The following is a 21654-nucleotide window of genomic DNA, read 5'->3' on the forward strand; positions in this document are numbered from 1 at the left end:
CATGAGAGAGCCCAACAGCAGTACAGGGATGGGCTAAGGGGATGAACTGGGAAGCTAAGCATGGGCCTGTGGGGAGGAGTGAGCAGAGATCATAGGAACCCAGAGCCTCGTCAGGGGGGAAAAAAGCAAGAAGCAGCAGTTCCTTTTTCTCTGAGCTGGCCCAGCAGCACCAGGGTCCCGGCAGTTACCTGAGGTTTCTTCACCTTAATGATCCAGGTGGGCGGAACAATAACAGCAGCGTGAGCCCCCAGGGAGCAGGGTTCCTCAATCTGATGCAGCATGAAGCAGGTCACCTTATTGTGAAACTGAAGGGAAAAACAGGCCAGTAAACAATTCTGCACGGAGGGAAATGCCACCGCAAGAAGGAACAAGTGCTTGTGTGCATACTTAAGCACACGCTTGCATGCACACACGCATAGAGGTCCCACGCTCCTCATCACTGCCCAACCAACCCCAGGAACTTAACAGACCAGACTACAAATTCATTCTACTTTATAAACTGATAACAACTGATTACAAGAACTCAGTTTATAAGACCAGCTGAAACTTGATAACCTTTTATAGGATATTTGGAGGGTTCTAGAAAAGCTAATTTTGCACATAATTTTGTTTCACTTGGCTTGTGCTCCTCACAGACTTGGCTGATTTGGGATAATATTGAGAAGGAAATGAAGACAAGCAGAGTGGCATTCCTCCTATCTGCCTCTCATTTTTCTAGCCACAGACATCAATCCTTCCCAGTAGTCCCTCCAGTGTAAGGGACCCAGAAAAAAAAAAAATTGTCTCTTCTAGCGAGTTGTTAGAGGGGAAACAAAGAGACTGCTTCTGCTGGGTTTGTCTAAAGCTGCTGAAAAAATAATGGTCCTAGCACACTTGGCAAATCTAAAGTGCTTTTGATTTTTGAAAGGAAGGAAGTCAATATAGACTAATGATAATAACAATACCTAGGTTCCAGGGGCTTAACTCTATATCCCAATGGACTGAGTAACCTTAGGCCAATTACATTTCCAGTAATTTTTTTTTCTTTTTTGTGACTGTAAAGTGATAATAACGTGTGGTAGCATTTGTTTTCTAATAAACATCAAATCCCCATTATACAATTATGGGCTTTAAAATTTTAATCATAGTGATTTTTTTTTTTAATTAACAGTAGCTGCTACTTAGATTATACTTAATGTGACCACATAATTTATCATCTTAACTGAAACAATTTTAAGAATGAAAGGGAGCAGAGACAATAATTATGTTGGAACAGCAGACATAAATTAGGACTGTCTTAGGAAAACTGTCAAATATAGCCACCCCAATTACATCACATCAGGGCAATTTTATCTTTACCGCTGAGTAGCTTCAAGATCTGACATGATCCAGTGGCAAATTACTAAATCAATTAAGCATGAAATACTACTTAATAAGATAATAAATAATTCCCCCTAAATTGTTTGTGATTTGCAAACAATTTGATATACCAGAGAAATGTCGTTCGAATTCCTTTTTTAAAAAATAATTTTCTCTCAAATCATCCCATCTTCTCCTCCCACTGAGTCCAAAAGTCTGTTCTTTATGTCTGTGTCTCCTTTGCTGCCCTGAATGTAGGATTGTTGGCAACACAATATTGCAAAGTAATTATCCTCCAATTAAAATAAATTAAAAAAATAATTTTAATAATTCAAATAAATCTCCATATGAATAACCACTGCATTTCTAACATGGCAGGAATCTCAGAGACTGCCGACTCCAACTCTCACAATTTACACCTGAGTACTCTAGAGAGTGGAGAAGGAAATGGCAACCCACTCCAGTGTTCTTGCCTAGAGAATCCCATGGACGGAGAAGCCTGGTAGGCTGCAGTCCACGGGGTCGCACAGAGTCGGACACGACTGAAGCAACTTGGCAGCAACTCTAGAGAGACTAAGACGTGTGTCTAAAACTGCATGACTTTTAAGGGGTAGAGTCAGGACCCGAATAAATGAAACCCAGCTCCCAAATACAGTTTTATTTTCTGCTACAGGAAGTGCCCACAGAAGGCACTCAATTTTTTGACATCAAATATCCTAGAAGGAATTACCTATAGTGTTAAAATACACCACCACCATAATCTGTCTTAAAAGGTTTTGTATTTTCAGTCCTTGAAAAATCAACTTCTACAATGTGGGACCCTGGGAAACTCAACGATACATGTGCTGTGATTAGTCGCTCAGTTGTGTCCAACTTGGTAACCCCATGGACTGTAGCCAGCCAGGTTGTTTGTCCATGGGGATTTTCCAGGCAAGAATACTGGAGTGGGTTGCCATGCCCCCCTCCAGAGGATCTTCCCAGGTCCTCCCAGGGTTCAAACCCAGGTGTCCTGCATTACAGGTGGATTCTTTACCAACGGAGCCATCAGGGAAGCCCCCAAAGATAAAAGAACTGATCAAAACTCTGCCACAAGGGTCAAGTGAGAGTTGTTTTTTTAGTGATTCGACTGGACTACAGATTCACGAAAAGAAAGCACATGAGTTCATTGTCAAGCAGGACAGTTTCCAAATTAAATCACCTGGGATCAACCATCTAACCACAAACTGGCAGCTACAGGGTAGCAGCATGTGCAGCCTATCTAAGGCCAGGCTGATGCTACCTGGCAAGTGTTGTCTCACCAGATCAGGGAAACAGCAAGCATAGACAGTGTTGGGGACCCCAAGGGCCTAAATCTGCTTCTTCCTTTCCAAGCAAAGGCACTGTCTTGATGGGCCAGTTGTAACTGGCATTTGCACAGTTCCTTGAGTGAAAGGAAACATGTTCCCTTATATTTGTGAACATGTTCTTGAACAGAAGCACAAAGACTACTTGTAAAACAATTACCTGAAAGGAGATAGAAATGCCAAGAACAAAAAGTGTGCCAGGAGGCTGATGCAGCAAACACTGAACTTTCCTGACCAAGGTGTCCCCACCAAGTAACAGCAGATCCTCCTGACATGTGGGGGCTAGTGAAAGTATGCCAGAGAAATTATTAGATTGAACCTGATGGAACTGCAAAGAAGCAAAAGTTTTTCACCCACAAAAAAAGCCAATTTCATGTGTTTCAAGTAAATGCATCTTCCACTCCTGCCTTGTGGCACTAGATAAAGCTGATGTGTGCAGCGCATGTGTTAAGTTGCTTCAGTCAATCATGTCCGAGTCTTTGTGAACCCATGGACTGTAACCCCCCAGGCTCCTCTGCCCATGGGATTCTCTAGGCAAGAATACTGGAGTGGGTTGCCATGCCCTCCTCCAGGGGACCTTTCCGACCAATGCACCCTGCGTCTCTTGTGTTGGCAGGTGGATTCTTTACCCCTAAGCCACCAGGAAGTCTGAAGTTTATCTGCACAGCCTTAACCCTTAAGCTTAAACAGCACAGCCCTTTATTTCCAGGTTGGCTGTGCAGTGAGGGGAAAATATATCCCAATTACAAAGACATTTAAAAGAACCAGTAAATTTAGAGATTAGAGCAGGGATCCAGATTGTTTCTATAAAAGGACTGGATAGTAAATAGATTAGTCTTATGGGGCCATATTGTTTCTGCTGCATTATTCAACTCTGCTGCTGGAGCAAAAACATAGCCAGAGACAACACATAAAGGATGGGCATGGCTGCGTTCCAGTAAAACTTTAGTTACAAAAACAGGCAGCAGTCAGATTTGGTTTACAAGCCATAGTTCGCTAACTTGTGAGTTGGTCTACATTGTCTAGTTAAAGAAAAAAAATATGTTCATAGATCAAAAAAAAAATGAACCATCTGGTTGGGACAGAGCTGTTAAAAATGAAAAAAAGAGAAGAGAGGAAAAGTAAAAAGGGAAATTATCATTGGATCCATATGAGTATCCATGTTCAAATGTAAGAAAGAGTAACATTTCAATGAGCTTATAGCCAACTATAACAACATCCAAACCTAAGGAAGAATATAAGCCCACTCTAATCCTAACACAGTCCCATTAAGAAAAAAAATTCACCCACATCAAAAACAGAAGAACCAAGATGTCTGAATTGCTTTGTCAGAGGGATTATCTAAGGTTGCAACTTCCTTCTACACAAGTCGTCATCGATGACCTAGTGTACTATGGGGCAAGTGGGCTTGGAGCGAAAATCCCTCAATTCTAGACTCAGAGATAGAATCAGGAGGGGATTTTCCAACCTGGGGTTCCAGGTTTCAATGTATATAAATAAAGGGGTTAATTTCTAGTTTCTTGCAGTTCATTTATCCTGTGGTTCTAGAGTTCTAATGTGTCTTTCTCCCTCCACAGATCCTATGAGAGAAATAGTACATAAATTAGGATAACGTTCCACTTACAGACAGGAACTCCAGCAATGATATAATTCTATTTTGAGAAAACAGGAGCCCACTTTGTTTTATCTTATCCCCAAACTTACCGCCTGCTTGCACCAGGAACAGCTGATAGCCACAATCTCTTTACTGTGGAAGGAGAATTTTTGCTGGAAGCCCTAGAATATTAGAACAAGAGACAGAGAATTAAAAGCCCCTTCCAACCGAGCATGTATCTGCCCTCCTGAAGTCCAAGGAAGTCAGTAAGGCCAGGCTTAAGGGAGCTGAGACAGCAAATGCCACAGTGGGCACTTATATCTCCACCTTCTACCACCTTTCCTATCACCAAATTCTCTAAACTGTGAGAGAGGAGGCACCAGTATTCGCTTTACCACTGGCACTCAAAGTCAGCCACAAAAACTTTTTTTTCTTTGACCACACTGCATGGCATGTGGGATCTTAGTTCCCTGACCAGGGATTGAACCTGTGCCCTGTGTACTGGAAGGCAGAGTTTTAACCACTGGGCTGCAAGGGAAGTCCCCAAATCATCGGCCCCTCCACCAAGTAAATGAGGTTCTGATGCATTTTTATTTTAAGTTAAAAAGAAGCCTCTATTGGTTCACATGATTTTTTTTTTAACAGTGGTTATCCATCTCAGAGGTCCTACACAACCTTACCATCAAGAAGCCACAAAGAGAGAAATGAAGCAGGAGACAGTCAGGTGACCTAGAAGTGAGAGTCTGGGAGACGTCCAAGGGTGGAGAAGGAAATTCAAACACTCTCATCATCCCCTTGGGATGTCAGGACTCAAAACAAGCAGCTTTCAATTTCCATTTTTCACCAGCAAATGGCAATGAGATTAATGGAATGGCAAACACAATCCTCTTAATGAACAAACAGAATTACTTTTCCATCAAGGAAAGAAGAGACGCTTTTTGGCCGCTGTTGTCCCTAAATAATTACCAGAGAGAAGTACGCAGTAACTCTCAAGGAAATTTTTTTTAGCTTTCCCAAAGCTCACCCATTTCTATCTGCTGTGAAATCTAAGCCAAACAAACTAATGCAGATCAATGACCCAAAACTCTTAAAGCTTTTTAAGTGACCCAAAGCAAACAGAAAGATGTGATGGGCAGGAAAGCTTTAAAGGCAATGAGCTGCATGTCTTGCATAATGTGTACAGATAACTTTGAGTTTAAAGAAAGTCAATTTCAGTCAGTCAGTCAGTTCAGTCCCTCAGTTGTGTCCGACTCTTTGCGACCCCATGAATCGCAGCACGCCAGGCCTCCCTGTCCATCACCAACTCCCGGAGTTCACTCAGACTCACGTCCATCGAGTCAGTGATGCCATCCAGCCATCTCATCCTCTGTCATCCCCTTCTCCTTCTGCCCCCAATCCCTCCCAGCATCAGAGTCTTTTCCAATGAGTCAACTCTTCGCATGAGGTGGCCAAAGTACTGGAGTTTCAGCTTTAGCATCATTCCTTCCAAAGAAATCCCAGGGCTGATCTTCAGAATGGACTGGTTGGATCTCCTTGCAGTCCAAGGGACTCTCAAGAGTCTTCTCCAACACCACAGTTCAAAAGCATCAATTCTTCGGTGCTCAGCTTTCTTCACAGTCCAACTCTCACATCCATACATGACCACTGGAAAAACCATAGCCTTGACTAGACGGACCTTTGTTACCAAAGTAATGTCTCTGCTTTTCAGTATGCTATCTAGGTTGGTCATAACTTTCCTTCCAAGGAGCAAGCATCTTTACACATTATTAAAAGAAGTCCTATCGGCATTTTTGCAGTCCCCATAATTCCTACCTGTCTGCAGCATTTTATATACTAATGAACATTTCCTCCTTTGTGGTCCTCTGGCCTCTCCTGATTTCCTAAAACACATCCCAATTCTCCTCCTTCCTCTCCATCTTCTGTACGTGGACAGGAGACTGGGACCAGTGTCAAACCTTGGTGCTCTGCAATTCCACCTTTAATCCTTCTCTTTTTTGCCCAACCTCAAATCCCACTTCAAGAAACGTGACCTCTTCTTAACACGGGACTTTCCTGGATTCTGAAAAGTCTCTCCATCAATATCCCCTTCTCAACAACTTAAGCGATTATAGAATCGCTCAGTGCAGAGGCATTCACAAAACAAGCATGAGTCTGCTATCCTCACAAAAGCCTGCTTGCAGTGTGGGTCCTTGGCTGGCATTAGGGAACTTGAATTTCAGGAGGGGTTGCCCACTTGAGGGTGGCCCACTGTGCCTGAATTGTTGGTACAAACACCCTGGTGTATGAATAGCTGCTTTCCTTCTGGGAGTCTGGAGGCTGGGTCTGTGCTGGGCAGGGGGTGATTATGTCACCAGACCCCCAAGAAAAACCTGACCACCAAGTCTCAGATGAGACCCAGGAGACAGTATTTCACACAGGTTGCTGCAACCTGTGTTGGAAAAATTAAGTGCGTCCTTTGCAACTGTCAGAAGACTTCTGGTGCTTTACACTTGGTTTCCGCAGGACCTTATCCCATGTTCCTTTCCTCTGTTGACTCTGCTTTGTAGCTGTTTGTTATAATAAATCACAGCTATGAGTAGTATTTCCCACATAGCTCAGTTGGTAAAGAATCTGCCTGCAAGGCAGGAGACCCCGGTTCGATTCCTGGGTTGGGAAGATTGGCTGGAGAAGGGATGGGCTACCCATTCCAGTATTCTTGGGCTTCCCGTGTGGCTCAGCTGGTAAAGAATCCACCTGCAATGTGGGAGACCTGGGTTCGATCAGACACGGCAAATCACTTAACCCTTCTGTCTTCTTCCTTCATCCATCTGGAAGTGGTCATAAAAATACAAACCTCTCCAACACCACTGAGTAGTTATAAGCATCCAATAAAGCAATGCATTTGAAAAGTCCTTTATAACACAGTATACAGAAGGAGCACATTTACTGTTGGAACCTCTTCTAACTTCTTGCTAACAAAGTCCTCCAGTATCCTATGTGTGACTAGCAATGCTATATTCAGTTGTATTAGCTCATCTCTCTACTGACTATTGGCCTTCTGACTTCAGGGAGAAACAGATCCAGTCCAGTGCGGCCCTAACAGCCTGGCTGATAGCAGAAAGCCACCAGGCCAGCCACAACTGGGGCGCTGGGTACTGTGTTTATGTAGAGTTATGGTGGGTCCCTTGGAAATGAGCCTAGTGGCAATTTGCTCTCTGTTTCAGACTCTAGTCTGGCATAGTCACAGTGGGCATGGCTTCAGGGTTACTATCTAACAGAAAGACCTAAGTAGAACACCCTGGCAATGCCAAAGAATGCTCAAACTACCGCTCAATTGCACTCATCTCACACACTAGTAATAAAGTAATGCTCAATATTCTCCAAGCCAGGCTTCAACAATACATGAACCTGGAACTTCCAGATGTTCAAGCTGGTTTTAGAAAAGGCAGAGGAACCAGAGATGAAATTGCCAACATCTGCTGGATCATCAAAAAAGCAAGGGAGTTCCAGAAAAACTTCTACTTCTGCTTTATCGACTATGCCAAAGCCTTTGACTGTGTGGATTACAATAAACTGTGGAAAATTCTGAAAGAGATGGGAATACCAGACCATCTGACCTGCCTCTTGAGAAATCTGTATGCAGATCAGGAAACAACAGTTAGAACTGGACATGGAACAACAGACTGGTTCCAAATAGGGAAAGGAGTACGTCAAGGCTGTATATTGTCACCCTGTTTATTTAACTTATACACAGAGTAAGTCATGAGAAACTCTGGGCTGGAGGAAGCACAAGCTGGAATCAAGATTGCTGGGAGAAATATCAATAACCTCAGACATACAGATGATACCACCCTTATGGCAGAAGGTGAAGAGGAACTAAAGAGCCTCTTGATGAAAGTGAAAGAGCAGAGTGAAAAAGTTGGCTTAAAGCTCAACATTCAGAAAACAAAGATATTGGCATCCGGTCCCATCACTTCATGGCAATTAGATGGAGAAACAGTGGAAACAGCGGCAGACTTTATTTTGGGGGGCTCCAAAATGACTGCAGATGGTGACTGCAGCCATGAAATTAAAAGATGCTTACTCCTTGGGAGAAAGCTTATGACCAACCTAGACAGCATATTAAAAAGCAGAGACATTACTTTGCCAACAAAGGTCCATCTAGTCAAAGCTATGACTTGTCCAGTAGTCATGTATGGATGTGAGAGTTGGACTATAAAGAAAGCTGAGTGCCGAAGAATTGGTGCTTTTGAACTATGGTGTTGGAAAAGACTCTTGAGAGTCCCTTAGACTGCAAGGAGATCAAACCAGTCAATCCTAAAGGAAATCAGTCCTGAATATTCACTGGAAGGACTGATGCTGAAGGTGAAACTCCAATGCTTTGGCCACCTGATGCAAAGAGCTTACTTATTTGTAAAGAGCCTGATGCTGGGAAAGATTGAAGGCAGGAGGAGAAGGGGACAACAGAGGATGAGATGGTTGGATAGCATCACCGACTCAATGGACATGGGTTTGAGTAAACTCTGGAAGTTGGTCATGGACAGGGAGGCCTGGCGTGCTGCAGTCCATGGGGTCGCAAAGAGTGAGACACGACTGAGCGACTGAAGACTGAGAACACCCTGGAGCCTCCATGATCCCACAGGCAGGTTTTGTCTGGGATCTCAGCACAGCAAGAAAAGCCAGATTCCTAATTACCTATTTATAAATGCTGGCCCAAATCTGATATTATGATACCGATAGATGCCCTAGCTGAATTTCAATTGACTCTGATTGTTAAGGGCTACTTCATTCATCACTATCCAGAAGGAAAACAGGGGTGTGAGGTCAGATGTGCTGGAGCTAACTAACTTCAGAATTATAAATGCCAAGAAGCTTGAGGGATACAGTTGAGTTTTTTAGAATAAAGTTTAAACAACATTTATTCTGAGCAGCTAGAACTTTGTTGCTCTTTTTCTTGTGCACCCAAGGGCATACACCAAATAGCACTCAGTTTTATAGCCTTGGCTGAAACCAGGAAAGGGAGCTTTACTTGAAACAAACTTTCTTATTATGTATTTAACTGAGATTTGGGTGAGGGAATTTCCTGACTGTATTTCCAGTCCCTGTACGATTTGATTCAACCCAAGAGATCTGTTCTTGCCTCCAAAACTTTAACCACTGACAGCAAAATAAACCTCACCATGTCCACTTGCATATTCAAGACTCACAAAAGCAAACCCAAGGGAATTATTTAAGGCTGAATCAATATCCATCTTAGCACTCCACTCCAGTACTCTTGCCTGGAAAATCCCATGGACGGAGGAGCCTGGTAGGCTGCAGTCCATGGGGTCGTGAAGAGTCAGACACGACTAAGCAACCTCACTTTCACTTTTCATGCATTGGAGAAGGAAATGGCAGCCCACTCCAGTGTTCTTGCCTGGAGAATCCCAGGGACAGAGGAGCTTGGTAGGAGGCCGTCTATAGGGTCGCACAGAGTTGGACACGACTGAAGCGACTTAGCAGCAGCAGCAGCAGCAGCAGCAACACAGAGTACTTCATTTTTGCTCAAATACTCCCTTTCATTTTTGAAAAATGTATATCCTCTCTTACGCATATTATGTTTAGTATTTAATAAAATGATCATCCTAAGTTTAATTAGAGGCAAAGTTCATTATTACTAGAAAAACAAAATTGAAAATTTACCATGTTTTAATTAAAAATTTAAAATGAAACTATTATAGCACTCTTGTAAACTTATCCAGTGGGATAGAAGTACTATAGCGATTTGATACAACGTACAAGGAAATTTTTCCCACTGGAGCAGATCTCAAACTGGCTGTGCCATTCCCATGCAACTGCTTTTAACCAGCGGAAGCTGACAGCCAGTGATGACGTTCAGCGTTTCACCAGCTGAAGCTAAGTAACTGAGACTTTTGAGTGACCCAGGTATAGACCCACACCAACCAACCTAAGTGAAAACTTTTTTTTAACCAAGAAAAACTGACGTTTGACCTTTGAGTGACCCACAGGCAAACTCATACCAACCTCACTGAAAACTTCTGACTAATAAAACATGGAACCTATTTAACTGATGATCTACAGACTTACAAATTGTCCTGTACAGAGCTTAACCTTCAATAGTTACTTAGCAAGGTCTTCATGAACTGGTCTCTTTCCTTATAAGTACAAATTGTTAACTTCCTCCCGTCAACAAACTATTCAGCCCAATTTTCCATGAATAGGTATACCCTTGCCTGGCAGTGCGAATCACTGGATATTAGACTAGTTTTATAATATGCCTTTTCCTTGGCTTTATCACAGTGTAAAAATGGTACCATTAATGTTGTAGTTTATGCAAGATTAGGGTTTATTTAATCATAAAAATCTAATTTACTTGAGCATCCTAAAACCTCCTATACTGATTTTACTGGTTTTAATTCACACATTTCATAAACAGTCAAGATTTTCAAAATGTAGACATAAATTGAAGTAAAACTGAGTTAAAATAAATAATAGCTTTATAAACTGAATTACAGTAACCAATTTTTCTAACTTCTGACAGTGCTGCAAATTATATGAATCTACAGTTACTTTATTAGGATTATCTTTGAAAAATCGAAATTTTTGTTCACTGGGTTTAACTATGTGGCATTAAGAGCTCTGAAAATTTATGTCCTTATTGGTCATAATAAACTCTCATTCAAGGGTAATCATTGATTCATGTACAAAGACTGATATTTTATTATTCCTTGATAGAGCCTTTATGTCCCCCCTCCTTTTTTTTGTAATTACAATTTATTAATCAGAGCCAGTCTTCTTATTCTCAGATAGCTTCTGCTTTTTCTATTAATTTATCCAAAGGCCCTTGCTATTAATACAAGCTACAGGTCAAAAATTGAGTATCCGGACCAGGAGAGGAGGTGGGGTGGGAGGAGCAGAATTTAGAGCACAGGATTCTCAACAGAATCCTGTTACCACAAACTTTTGGCCATGTATCAAGCATTTTTATCCTAGAATCAGAGTGGTCATAAAAATATGAAGAGTGTATGAAGTGCCTAAGGCATGATGTCCAGAATATTTTCATCAGATGCAGATATTTCATGGAAGTAGGAGGCTTAACCTTATAATTAAAGCATAATTGAAATTAAGCCTATAACAATGGGCACAGATCTACATTTCAGTTTACACGTTAACTATTTTAACTATGTGTTCATATTTTTATGACCACTCTGATTCTAGGATAAAAATGCTTGATACATGGCCAAAACTGCATACAAAACGGTAACTGTTAATTTTATGTCTTTGTCCTAGAATACCAGGGAAGTTCCTTATACGAAAATATTTATCTAATGGTACAACTAGCTACAATTATAATAATAATGGTCTTCCATGAAAATTAATGTCCATCTCTGCCCCATAACTGATAACCTTCCCAATAAAAATTATAACTTTAATGTTCATAATATTCACCAAAGTGAACGTCGCTTAGTCGTGTCAGACTCTTTGCGACCCCATGGACTATTACAGTCCATGGAATTCTCCAGGTCAGAATACTGGAGTGGGTAGCCTTTCCCTTCTCCAGGGAAACATCCCAACCCAGGGATCTAACCCAGGTCTCCCACACTGCACACAGATTCTTTACCAGCTGAGCCACAAGGGAAGCTTGATAATATTCACCAAGCAGGTCGTTTTTCGGAAAATTTGTTTTTAACCAAAACTACGTTTTTTTAAAAGACAGGACTGATGGTATCACAGTTACCAACTACAAATCACTACATATATTCTGAGAAGTCCTATAGTCTATAATCTTGCTGACAGTATGACATTCCAGGACATAACTGGCTATAGTCTCTACCCTTAACTAATGGAGGAAATGCTATTCTGCTGGTAAAACTAATTACACTTTCTTTTGGTGCAAAATTAGACTTTTTCTGTAACAGCTCCCAGACAACTGAGAAATATACTGACAAAACTGCTGAAATTATTTAGATTGTGCTCCTTCTGGTTTCATGAATTTATGACAAAGGAATACCACCATATAATGCATGCTTTAGAGAAATAAAAGATTCTGCTGCCTAGAAACAGCTTTGACTTCACTTTGGGATTTTAATAGTAAACTGATGGGTTTTCCAGCTGTCTCTGATATAGCAACTCTAGCAGGCCTACTTCTGTGAGATTTTGATTTCTACTTCCTCTATCACAGCAATTCTGGTATCTCTACCTCACTTAACATGGATTTTCTTTCTTTTTTTTTTTTTTTTTTTTTTACTAATAATTATAGTATTATTATAGCAAAAAAATACAAATTAGAATCAGTCAAAGGAGAGATATATAGGTCAATATCTAGAAGGTTTTGAAACATAGATATCCACTGTCCTCTCTCTGTGCAGTCAGGATGTGTAACCATCATGTCATTCTTGAAAAAAAGTTTTTAATTGGAGGATAGATTTGTTGCTGTTGCTGCTGTTCAAGTTTCAAATGCCATTCTAGTGTTAGATCTACTCAATCCACTCTTCTTGCTAGTATCTAAGATGACCTAATAATCTTTTCACACCAATATACTCAGTCTGGAATGTGCAGAGGCTGCTCAGAGAGAAAAAGGAATACATCTCGAAAAATCTAGCTGTAGGACCTAACCAACATATACCAACAGGAAAAGGAAAGTGTGCATTGGACTGGGTCCTGGGCGGGCAGGACTTAATGTTGAATAAAAGAGGGTTTCTCAATGTGGGAGCATCTACAACAAAGAATTTAACAGAGTATCAGGACCCCCAGAATACAGCACTAACACTAGGAAGCTAAAGTCAATACTAGAATGGGGTCTGAAAACTTGAGTGAAAAATGAGTGTTAAGTGAAAGAGCAATGCCAGAATTGCTGTGACAGAGGAAGAAGGAATCAAAATCATACAGAAATAGGCAAATTAGAGCTGCCATGGCATTCCAGGGACAGGTGAATAGAATTCTATACGCTCCTTGTGGTTTCTCTTCTGCTCATGCATTTTAAAGATTCTCTCTATTAAACACATCAAATTACATAATTTGAGTGTGAGATCTCTTTCCTTCCTGGACCCTAAAAGAAAGTGAAAACGTTAGTCGCTTAGTCGTGTTTGACTCTTTGTAACCCCTTGGACAGTAGCCCGCCAGGCTCCTCTATCCATGGGATTTTCCAGGCAAAAATACTAGAGTGGGTAGACATTCCCTTTTCCAGGGGATTGTCCCAACCAAGGAAATGAAACCAGGTCTCCTGCATTTCAGGCAGATTCTCCATGGTTTGAGCTACCAGGGAAGCCTGGACCCTAACTCTTACACAATGTAGGATTATGAATGAAAACAATGTAAACTCAAGCAGTGATCATAAACATGCAGCCTGGTGGTGAGTGAGTGGTAAAGCAACTGAACCACAAGCAGTCTCATTTGCTATTCATTATATGCCACACACACTCAAACACATTCAAGGATTGCAAGAAAATTAGTCCAAATATTTACTGTTAATTTTTAAAAAGCAGAAAGTGAAACTACAAACACTCTTAGCTATAAACACTTACTAATAAGCCCAAATGTTTTTAAACCATCAGTTTAAAAATTTGGTTTTGGTAAGTGAATATATTTATTACCCCATTCGAATGGATAAACTATGGAATAATCTGCATAGAAGTGTGTGGGGGGGGTGGGGTGGCAGGGGGGAATGATTTAGAAATCTCTGGATATGTAAGAATGTACAGCCAACCATACTGATGAAAACTATGCATAGCACAAAAAATCTGAAATGCACCTTCAACCATCTAGTCTGCAAATGGAAAGAGAGTCACTAGGTTTCTTCTAATCCAGGGGATAAATCAGGCTCCAAAGAAGGGTTATTTATTATCCAGCAAGGAGACAGATTTAAGACCACCCCATGCCACAATTGCTTGAGCCTGTGAGAATCCATAAGCAGCTGTATTATAAACACAGGAGATGAATATAATAGTACAGTATTATAGGAACTTTATGTGAAGAGCTGGGACCACAGACTTCCCCACAGTCAGCTGTGATGAGAAGCGCCCTGTGACCACTCCTATGCCTGGAGACACTGGCCGGGAAGACAGACATGGTCACAGCAACTCAGACTGTAGGTTGTCCAGTTCTTCCTCTGTGGTTGACCACGCCAACAGAAGGCAAGGCCAGAAAGGAGTGTGTAATATGACGCTAGGGAATATTTGTCACAAGATATACAATGCTTATTGATTTTCTTTTAATAAAATTTCTCTAAATCTATTATAGCTTGAAAACTGCTGAGGGGGTGCCAGCTACTAGGCTGTCCAGTGAAAGTAGTTTTTCCAAACCCTTCCTACTGTTCACATCTCCGACCTTAAAATTGGCTGTGCCTACCTGTTCATTCTCTCTTATGCATACACATGTGCACATTCTTATGGGAAAGTTGTAGACAGTCTATCCTTCACTAAGTAAGAGAAAATTTGTAAGCCCGAGTGCAACACCAGGGCTTTCCTGGTGGCTCAGTCAGTAAAGAATTCGCCTGCAATGCAGGCGACAAAGATTCAATCCCTGAGTCGGGAACATCCCCTGGAGTAGGAAATGGCAACCCACTCCAGTGTTCTTGCCTGGGAAATCCCCTGGACAGAATAGTCCGGTGGCCTACAGTCTATGAGGTTGCAAAGAGTCGGATATGACTTAGTGACTAATCCACCACCACTAGGGCAACACTAGAAAGGGAAGGAGATGGACCCAATGAAGGAGGGTCATGTGAGGGCAAAGGGCTGACTTCTTTTTGTTTCCAGCTGTGGAAAAGGGCTGGTAAGCATCTTTCAACTCCCCCTCCCTCCTCCTCCTATTTTTATCTCTTCCCCTCCCCCCTTTTTTCCTCCTCCCCCTTTTATTCTATTTTGTCTGCTTTTAATCTATTTTCGAGCCTGGAAAGATTCCAGGCTAGAAAGGAACTATCTGGAAGTCACTGTGTTGAATTGGAGGAGATATTACCAGTTATAATGGAAGAAGGGGCATACCCTTGAGGCTAAAGAATGTAGCCTTCCAAAGAAGAGCTTGGTGACCAATGGCTGCAGCATATTTTCTTTCCAGGCACTGGGCAAACAACAAAATTAACCAAACTTTTTCCCCGGTCTCACCCTCCCCACAACCTAGGTGGCCAAAACTTCCCTGCCTCCCTCCATTGTCAAAAATGCATAGTGGTCAGCTCAACCCAGTGCTTGACCGAAAGGAGTCACATGAATAAACACACTTATTAGAAATGAGTTGATGAGGACTATAATTTCCCAAATTATCTTCCACTCTACGAAATCAAAACATCCTTTATTGAGACCAGCTTCTTGTTGTTGATCAGTCACTCAGTTGTGTCCAGCTCTTTGAGACTCCATGGACTGCAGCATCCCAGGCCTCCCTGTCTTTCACCATCTCTTGAAGTTTGCCCAAGTTCACATCCATTGCATCAGTGATGCAATCAAACCATCTCATCCACTGACACCCTCTTCTCCTTCTGCTCTCAATCTTTCCCAGCATCAGGGACTTTTGCAAAGAGTTGGCTGTTCACATCAGATGACCAAAAAATACTGGAGCTTCAGCTTCAGTATCAGTCCTCCCAACAAGTATGCAGGATTGATTTCCCTTAAGATGGGGAAACAGTGGAAACAGTGGCAGACTTTATTTTTTGGGGCTCCAAAATCACTGAAGATGGTGACTGCAGCCATGAAATTAAAAGACGCTTACTCCTTGGAAGGAAAGTTATGGCCAACCTAGACAGCATATTCAAAAGCAGAGACATTACTTTGCCAACAAAGGTCCGTCTAGTCAAGGCTATGGTTTTTCCAGTGGTCATGTATGGATGTGAGAGTTGGACTATAAAGAAGGCTGAGTGCCAAAGAATTGATGCTTTTGAACTGTGGTGTTGGAGAAGACTCTTTAGAATCCCTTGGACTGCAAGGAGATCCAACCAGTCCATCCTAAAGGAGATCAGTCCTGGGTGTTCTTTGGAAGGACTGTTGCTAAAGCTGAAACTCCAATATTTTGGCCACCTGATGCAAAGGACTGACTCATTGGAAAAGACTCTGATGCTGGGAAAGATTGAGGGCAGAAGGAGAAGGGGAAGACAGAGGATGAGATGGTTGGATGGCATCACCGACTCGATGGACATGAGTTTGGGCAAGCTCCGGGAGTTGGTGATGGACAGGGAGGCCTGGTGTGCTGCAGTCCATGGGGTGGCAAAGAGTCAGACACGACTGAATGAATGAACTGAACTAAACTATTAGCATGGGAAATGAGTGCAACTATCCAGTGGTTAGCACATTCTTTGGTACTACCCTTCTTGGGAATTGGGATGAGGAGTGACCTTTTCCAGTCCACGGCCACTGCTGGGTCTTCCAGATTTGCTGACATATTGAATGCAACACCTTGATGGCATCCTCCTTTATGGTTTTGAACAGTTCTACTGGAATTTCATCGTATCCACTAACTTTATTAACATCAGTGCTTCCTAAGGCCCACTTCACTTCACACTCCAGAATGTCTTTCTGTGGGTGAATGACCACTCAGTTGTAGCAATCCAATTCATTAAGATCTTTTTTGTACAATTCTTCAGTGTATTCTCATCATCTCCTCTTGATCCCTTCAGCATCTACTAGGTCTCTACCATTTCTGTCCTTTATTGTGCCTATCTTTGGGTGAAATCTTCAAAACAAAATGAAGCAGGGCAAAGGCTAACTGAATTCTGCCATGAGAATGCACTGGTCATAGCTAACACCCTTTTTCAACAACTCAGGAGACGACTTTACACATGGACATCACCAAATGGTCAATACCAAAATCAAACTTATTACATTCCTTGTAGCTGAAGATGGAGAAGCTGTATACAGTTGGCAAAAACAAGACCTGGAGCTGACTGTGGCTCTGATCACCAGCTTTTCATAGCAAAATTCAGGCTTAAATGAAAGAAAAGGGGGGAAACCACTAGGACAGCCAGGCACAACTGAAATCAAATCCCCTATGAAAATGCAGTAGAGGTAATGACCGCTGCTGCTGCTGCTGCTGCGTCACTTCAGTCGTGTCTGACTCTGCGTGACCCCATAGACGGCAGCCCACCAGGCTCCCCCGTCCCTGGGACTCTCCAGGCAAGAACACTGGAGTGGGTTGCCATTTCCTTCTCCAGGGGATCTTCCTACCCCAGGGATTGAACCCGGTTCTCACGCATTTCAGGCAGACATTTTACCATCTGAGCCACCAGGGAAGCCCACCTTAAGGGAAGGAGGCCTAAAGGAAGGAGGCCTTTGGAAGGGAAGTGACGTACTGAGCCCTGGATTCAGGTGATGGGACTCATCGACCTCAGGTGCTTGCCAAGGCCTGCACACCTTCCTCCAATGCACGGCCACGCAGGGCAACGCCTTACCTTACCACACTGTTTACACTTTCCCTCCTGCCGACGCCTGTGCACCCAGTGGTGACGCACAAAGTTCTGTGGGAAAACAAAAGTAAATGAATACATTTCAATCTGCAAACTCCAGAACTCCTTTTCTTTTAAGTGTTTTAAGAGTAGAGAGTCCCATGAACAATCATTTAAGCCCATCTTAGCACAAAAACAAGTATGTGCCTGTGTGATTTGTTTAACAATAAACACGAATCCACTTGGGAAAACGAAGCTAAGTCTCCATCTTTGGTGATCTTTCATGTTTGCAGAAACCATTAGTCATGCCTTCTCTCTGCAGCTTCCTGGTGACAAATGCCTGTAATGAATTCCTGGTACTCTGCTTTCTTCTTAGTAAAAACATGGTTTAGGTTTGTGACCTTGGGCTGGGAGGTAACTGAGGTGGGTAAGAAATATTCTTAAAGAAAGGAGGTGAAGGAGAGAAGGACAAAGACATGCATTTTAGAAAACACATGTGTATTTAATGCTTTATAAGTGCCAGGCAAGCATCATACTCAATATTTGTGTTAAGAAGAATTTTAAAGAAATCAAATTCTCAGAAAGAAATAGATCTCATGATTTGAGAGTTTGTTTGTTTGTTTGTTTTTTAACCAGCGAAAGTAGAGGAAGAGAAACACTGAAGAAAACTGATGACAAAGACAAGAGACATGGGCATATCATGAAATTCTGCAATGAGGTTGTCCTTAGGTATTCTGAATGGGATCAGTTTCCAAGGTCTATCCTGGGCTTGTTTGTGTGTGTGCTTAGTTGCTTAGTTGTGTCCAATTCTTTTGTGACCCCATGGACTGCAGCCTACCAAGGCTCCTCCGTCCATGGGATTTTCCAGGCAAGAGTACTGGAGTGGGTGCCATTGCCTTCTCCGCTTAGTCACTTAGTTGTGTCCAATTCTTTTGTGACCCCATGGGCTGTAGCCCACCAGGCTGCTCTGTCCATGGGATTCTCCAGGCAAGAATACTAGAATGGGTTGCTATTTCCTTCTCCAGGGGAGCTTCTCAACACAGGGATCCAACCCATGTCTCCTGCATCTCCTGCCCTGGCAGGTAAGTTCTTTACCACTGCACCACTTGGGAACCCCTATTCTTGGCTTGTGCTGTAGGAAACATGGAAGGTCCTTTTCCTTCTAAATAGATAATCACTCAAGAAGCACATGTCACCCAGCTGTTGGGATGCTTTATAACAGAGAAAGTGGTCTTCAGGCCTAATGCTACAGGTAAACCCTAGTAACCTACACACAATTTGTCTCTCTTAGGCCAATTCACCTAAAGTACTTGTTATTGTTTTTATCCTGTCCTTTTCTAAGAACACATACTTTACCTGAAATTAACATTTGTATTGTCAGGCCACACTCTATGTTTTCCCTTTAAAGTAGGCCCTCTAATGTATATTCAATTGCAAATACTTGCTGCTGCTGCTGCTGCTGCTAAGTCACTTCAGTCGTGTCCGACTCTGTGGGACCCCAGAGATGGCAGCCCACCAGGCTCCCCCGTCCCTGGGATTCTCCAGGCAAGAACACTGGAGTGGGTTGCCATTTCCTTCTCCAATGCATGAAAGTGAAAGTGAAGTCGCTCAGTCGTGTCCGACTCTTAGCGACCCCATGGACTGCAGCCTACCAGGCTCCTCCGCCCATGGGATTTTCCAGGCAAGAGTACTGGAGTGGGGTGCAATTGCCTTCTCCGTGCAAATACTTACCTAATGCCTACTATCCAGGCATTGTTCAAAGTAAGGAGGGACACAGAAAACAGATCAATGTCAAGAAAAAAAATGTTAAGACACGAAATTCAGAGTGACAAAGATACCTCTAACAAGCATTAGCATTATCAATTCCAAATTGTCACCTCTATTTCTCTTCATTATGTCAAACCAATTTAAATTAAAATTTAACAAAGATCCTGGAGGAACAATGGTCTTTTAACTATAATAAGATATAAAGAAGTATAATGGTCCTACTAATTAGTCTAGTTTTTGTCTTGCTTTTTCTACTGTGGCAGTTTAATAAAATAAGGACACAATTCTTACACTGTTCTCAGAAAGAAGCTAATAATAATAGTTAACATTTCTTGAGTACTATCTCTCTGTCAGGCACTTTTTAAAATGCCTTAAAATACATATCTAATACCATACACAAAAATAAGCTCAAAATGGATTAAAGATCTAAATGTAAGACCAGAAAACTATAAAATTCTTAGAGGAAAACATAGAACACTCTCTGACATATATCACAGCAAGATCCTCCATGACCCACCTCTCAGCGTAATGGAAACAAAAACAAAATAAACAGATGGGGCCTAATTAACCTTAAAAGCTTTTGCACAATGAAGGAAACAATAAACAAGGCGAAAAGGCAGTCTTTAGAATGAGAGAAAATAATAGCAAATGAAACAACTGACAAAGAATGAATCTCCAAAATACATCAGCAGCTCACACAGCTCAACACCAGAAAAATGAACAACCCAATCAAAAAGTGGGCCGAAGAACTAAACAGACGTTTCTCCATGGAAGACATACGGATGGCTAATACACACATGAAAAGACGTTCAACGTCACTCATTATCAGAGAAATGCAAATCAAAACCACAATAAGTACCATCTCACGGCGGTCAGAATAGCCGCCATCAAAACGTCTACAAACAATAAATGCTGGAGAGGGTGTGGAGAAAAGGGAACCCTCTTACACTGTTGGTGGAAATGCAAACTGTTGCCACCATGGAGAATAGTGTGGAGATTCCTTAAAAAACTGGGAACAGAATCACCATACGACCCGGCAATGCCACTGCTGGGCATACACACCAAAGAAACCAGAATTGAAAGAGACACACGTACCCCAGTGTTAATTGCAGCACTGTTTACAATAGCTAGGACATGGAAGCAACCTAGATGTCCACTGGCAGACAAATGGATAAGGAAGTTGTGGTACATATGTACAATGAAATATTACTCAGCTATAAAAAGGAACACATTTGAGTCAGTTCTTATGAGATGGATAAAACTGGAGTCTATTACACAGAGTGAAGTAAGCCAGAAAGAGAAACACCAATAGAGTATATTAACACATATATACGGAATTTAGGAAGATGGCAATGATGATCTTATATGCAAGACAGTAAAAGAGACACAGATGTAAAGAACAGACTTTTGGACTCCTGTGGGAGAAGGCGAATGATGGGAGAAGGTGGGATGATTTGAGAGAATAGCACTGAAACATGTATATTAACATATGTAAAATAGATGACCAGCACAAGTTTGATGCATGAAGCAGGGCACTCAAAGCCAGTGCTCTGGGACAACCCAGAGGGATGGGGTGGGGAGGGAAGTGGGAAGGGGATTCAGGAGGGGAGGACATATGTGCACCCACGGTTGATTCATGTTGATGTATGGCAAAAACCATCACAATGTTGTAATTATCCTCCAATTAAACTAATTAATTAAAAAATGCCTTACATATAATAATAATTTTAATTTTCATGAGAATTTTCATGAATAGAGGTGCTATAGAGTTGATAACTACTAGTAAAACCCTGAGTTGGTAAAAACATTGAAATATGTCTATACTGATTGATAAATTGCAGTTCGGTGCTTCTACCATCCCTCTGACTCCTCCATAGCTACCATAGCACCCCCCATGCCCTCAACACTGCACACCATTTCTACCTCCTCATTATTAAGAAATTAGAATGTTAATTCTGGGCATAACAGGTCTCTAAAATTCTGGAGCTCTCTTCTGAAAATAAACCATGTTGCCTGGACAATGCCATTGGGTTCCACCACAAAGTCAGAAAACTGGGCTATGCCCCACTGATGGCAGCTGTCTGTCCAGGTATCAATATAAACAATTCAGGGGCCTATGGCTGCAAGTCCAGGAACCTGCTTACTGTCCATACCTCCAGGTCAGTGCAGAAACTCTACTGGGATGAAGGTACCAGACCCTTCACCTCATAGATGAGGCAGACTGCTCCAGCTTTTCAGCCCACCCACATGAGAAGTACTGCCTGGGAGGA

The 21654-nt window shown here is 42.0% G+C and overlaps 1 protein-coding gene across 10 annotated transcripts in view; it reads right to left on the bottom strand.

Moving 5' to 3' along the window:
- DGKI (diacylglycerol kinase iota) overlaps nt 1-21654 on the bottom strand; it is a 430242-nt gene that overhangs the window by 261249 nt on the left and 147339 nt on the right. For all 10 annotated transcript variants that reach the window (XM_055591024.1, XM_055591028.1, XM_055591025.1 and 7 more), the window contains 3 exons: nt 17624-17689; nt 4386-4457; nt 189-305 (listed from right to left, as the gene is read on the bottom strand). In XM_055591024.1, the coding sequence (XP_055446999.1) occupies nt 189-305; nt 4386-4457; nt 17624-17689 (255 nt within the window). The remainder of the gene's footprint in view (nt 1-188; nt 306-4385; nt 4458-17623; nt 17690-21654) is intronic.

Source organism: Bubalus kerabau, chromosome 8, assembly GCF_029407905.1.
Source record: "Bubalus kerabau isolate K-KA32 ecotype Philippines breed swamp buffalo chromosome 8, PCC_UOA_SB_1v2, whole genome shotgun sequence".
Classification (NCBI taxonomy): domain Eukaryota; kingdom Metazoa; phylum Chordata; class Mammalia; order Artiodactyla; family Bovidae; genus Bubalus; species Bubalus kerabau.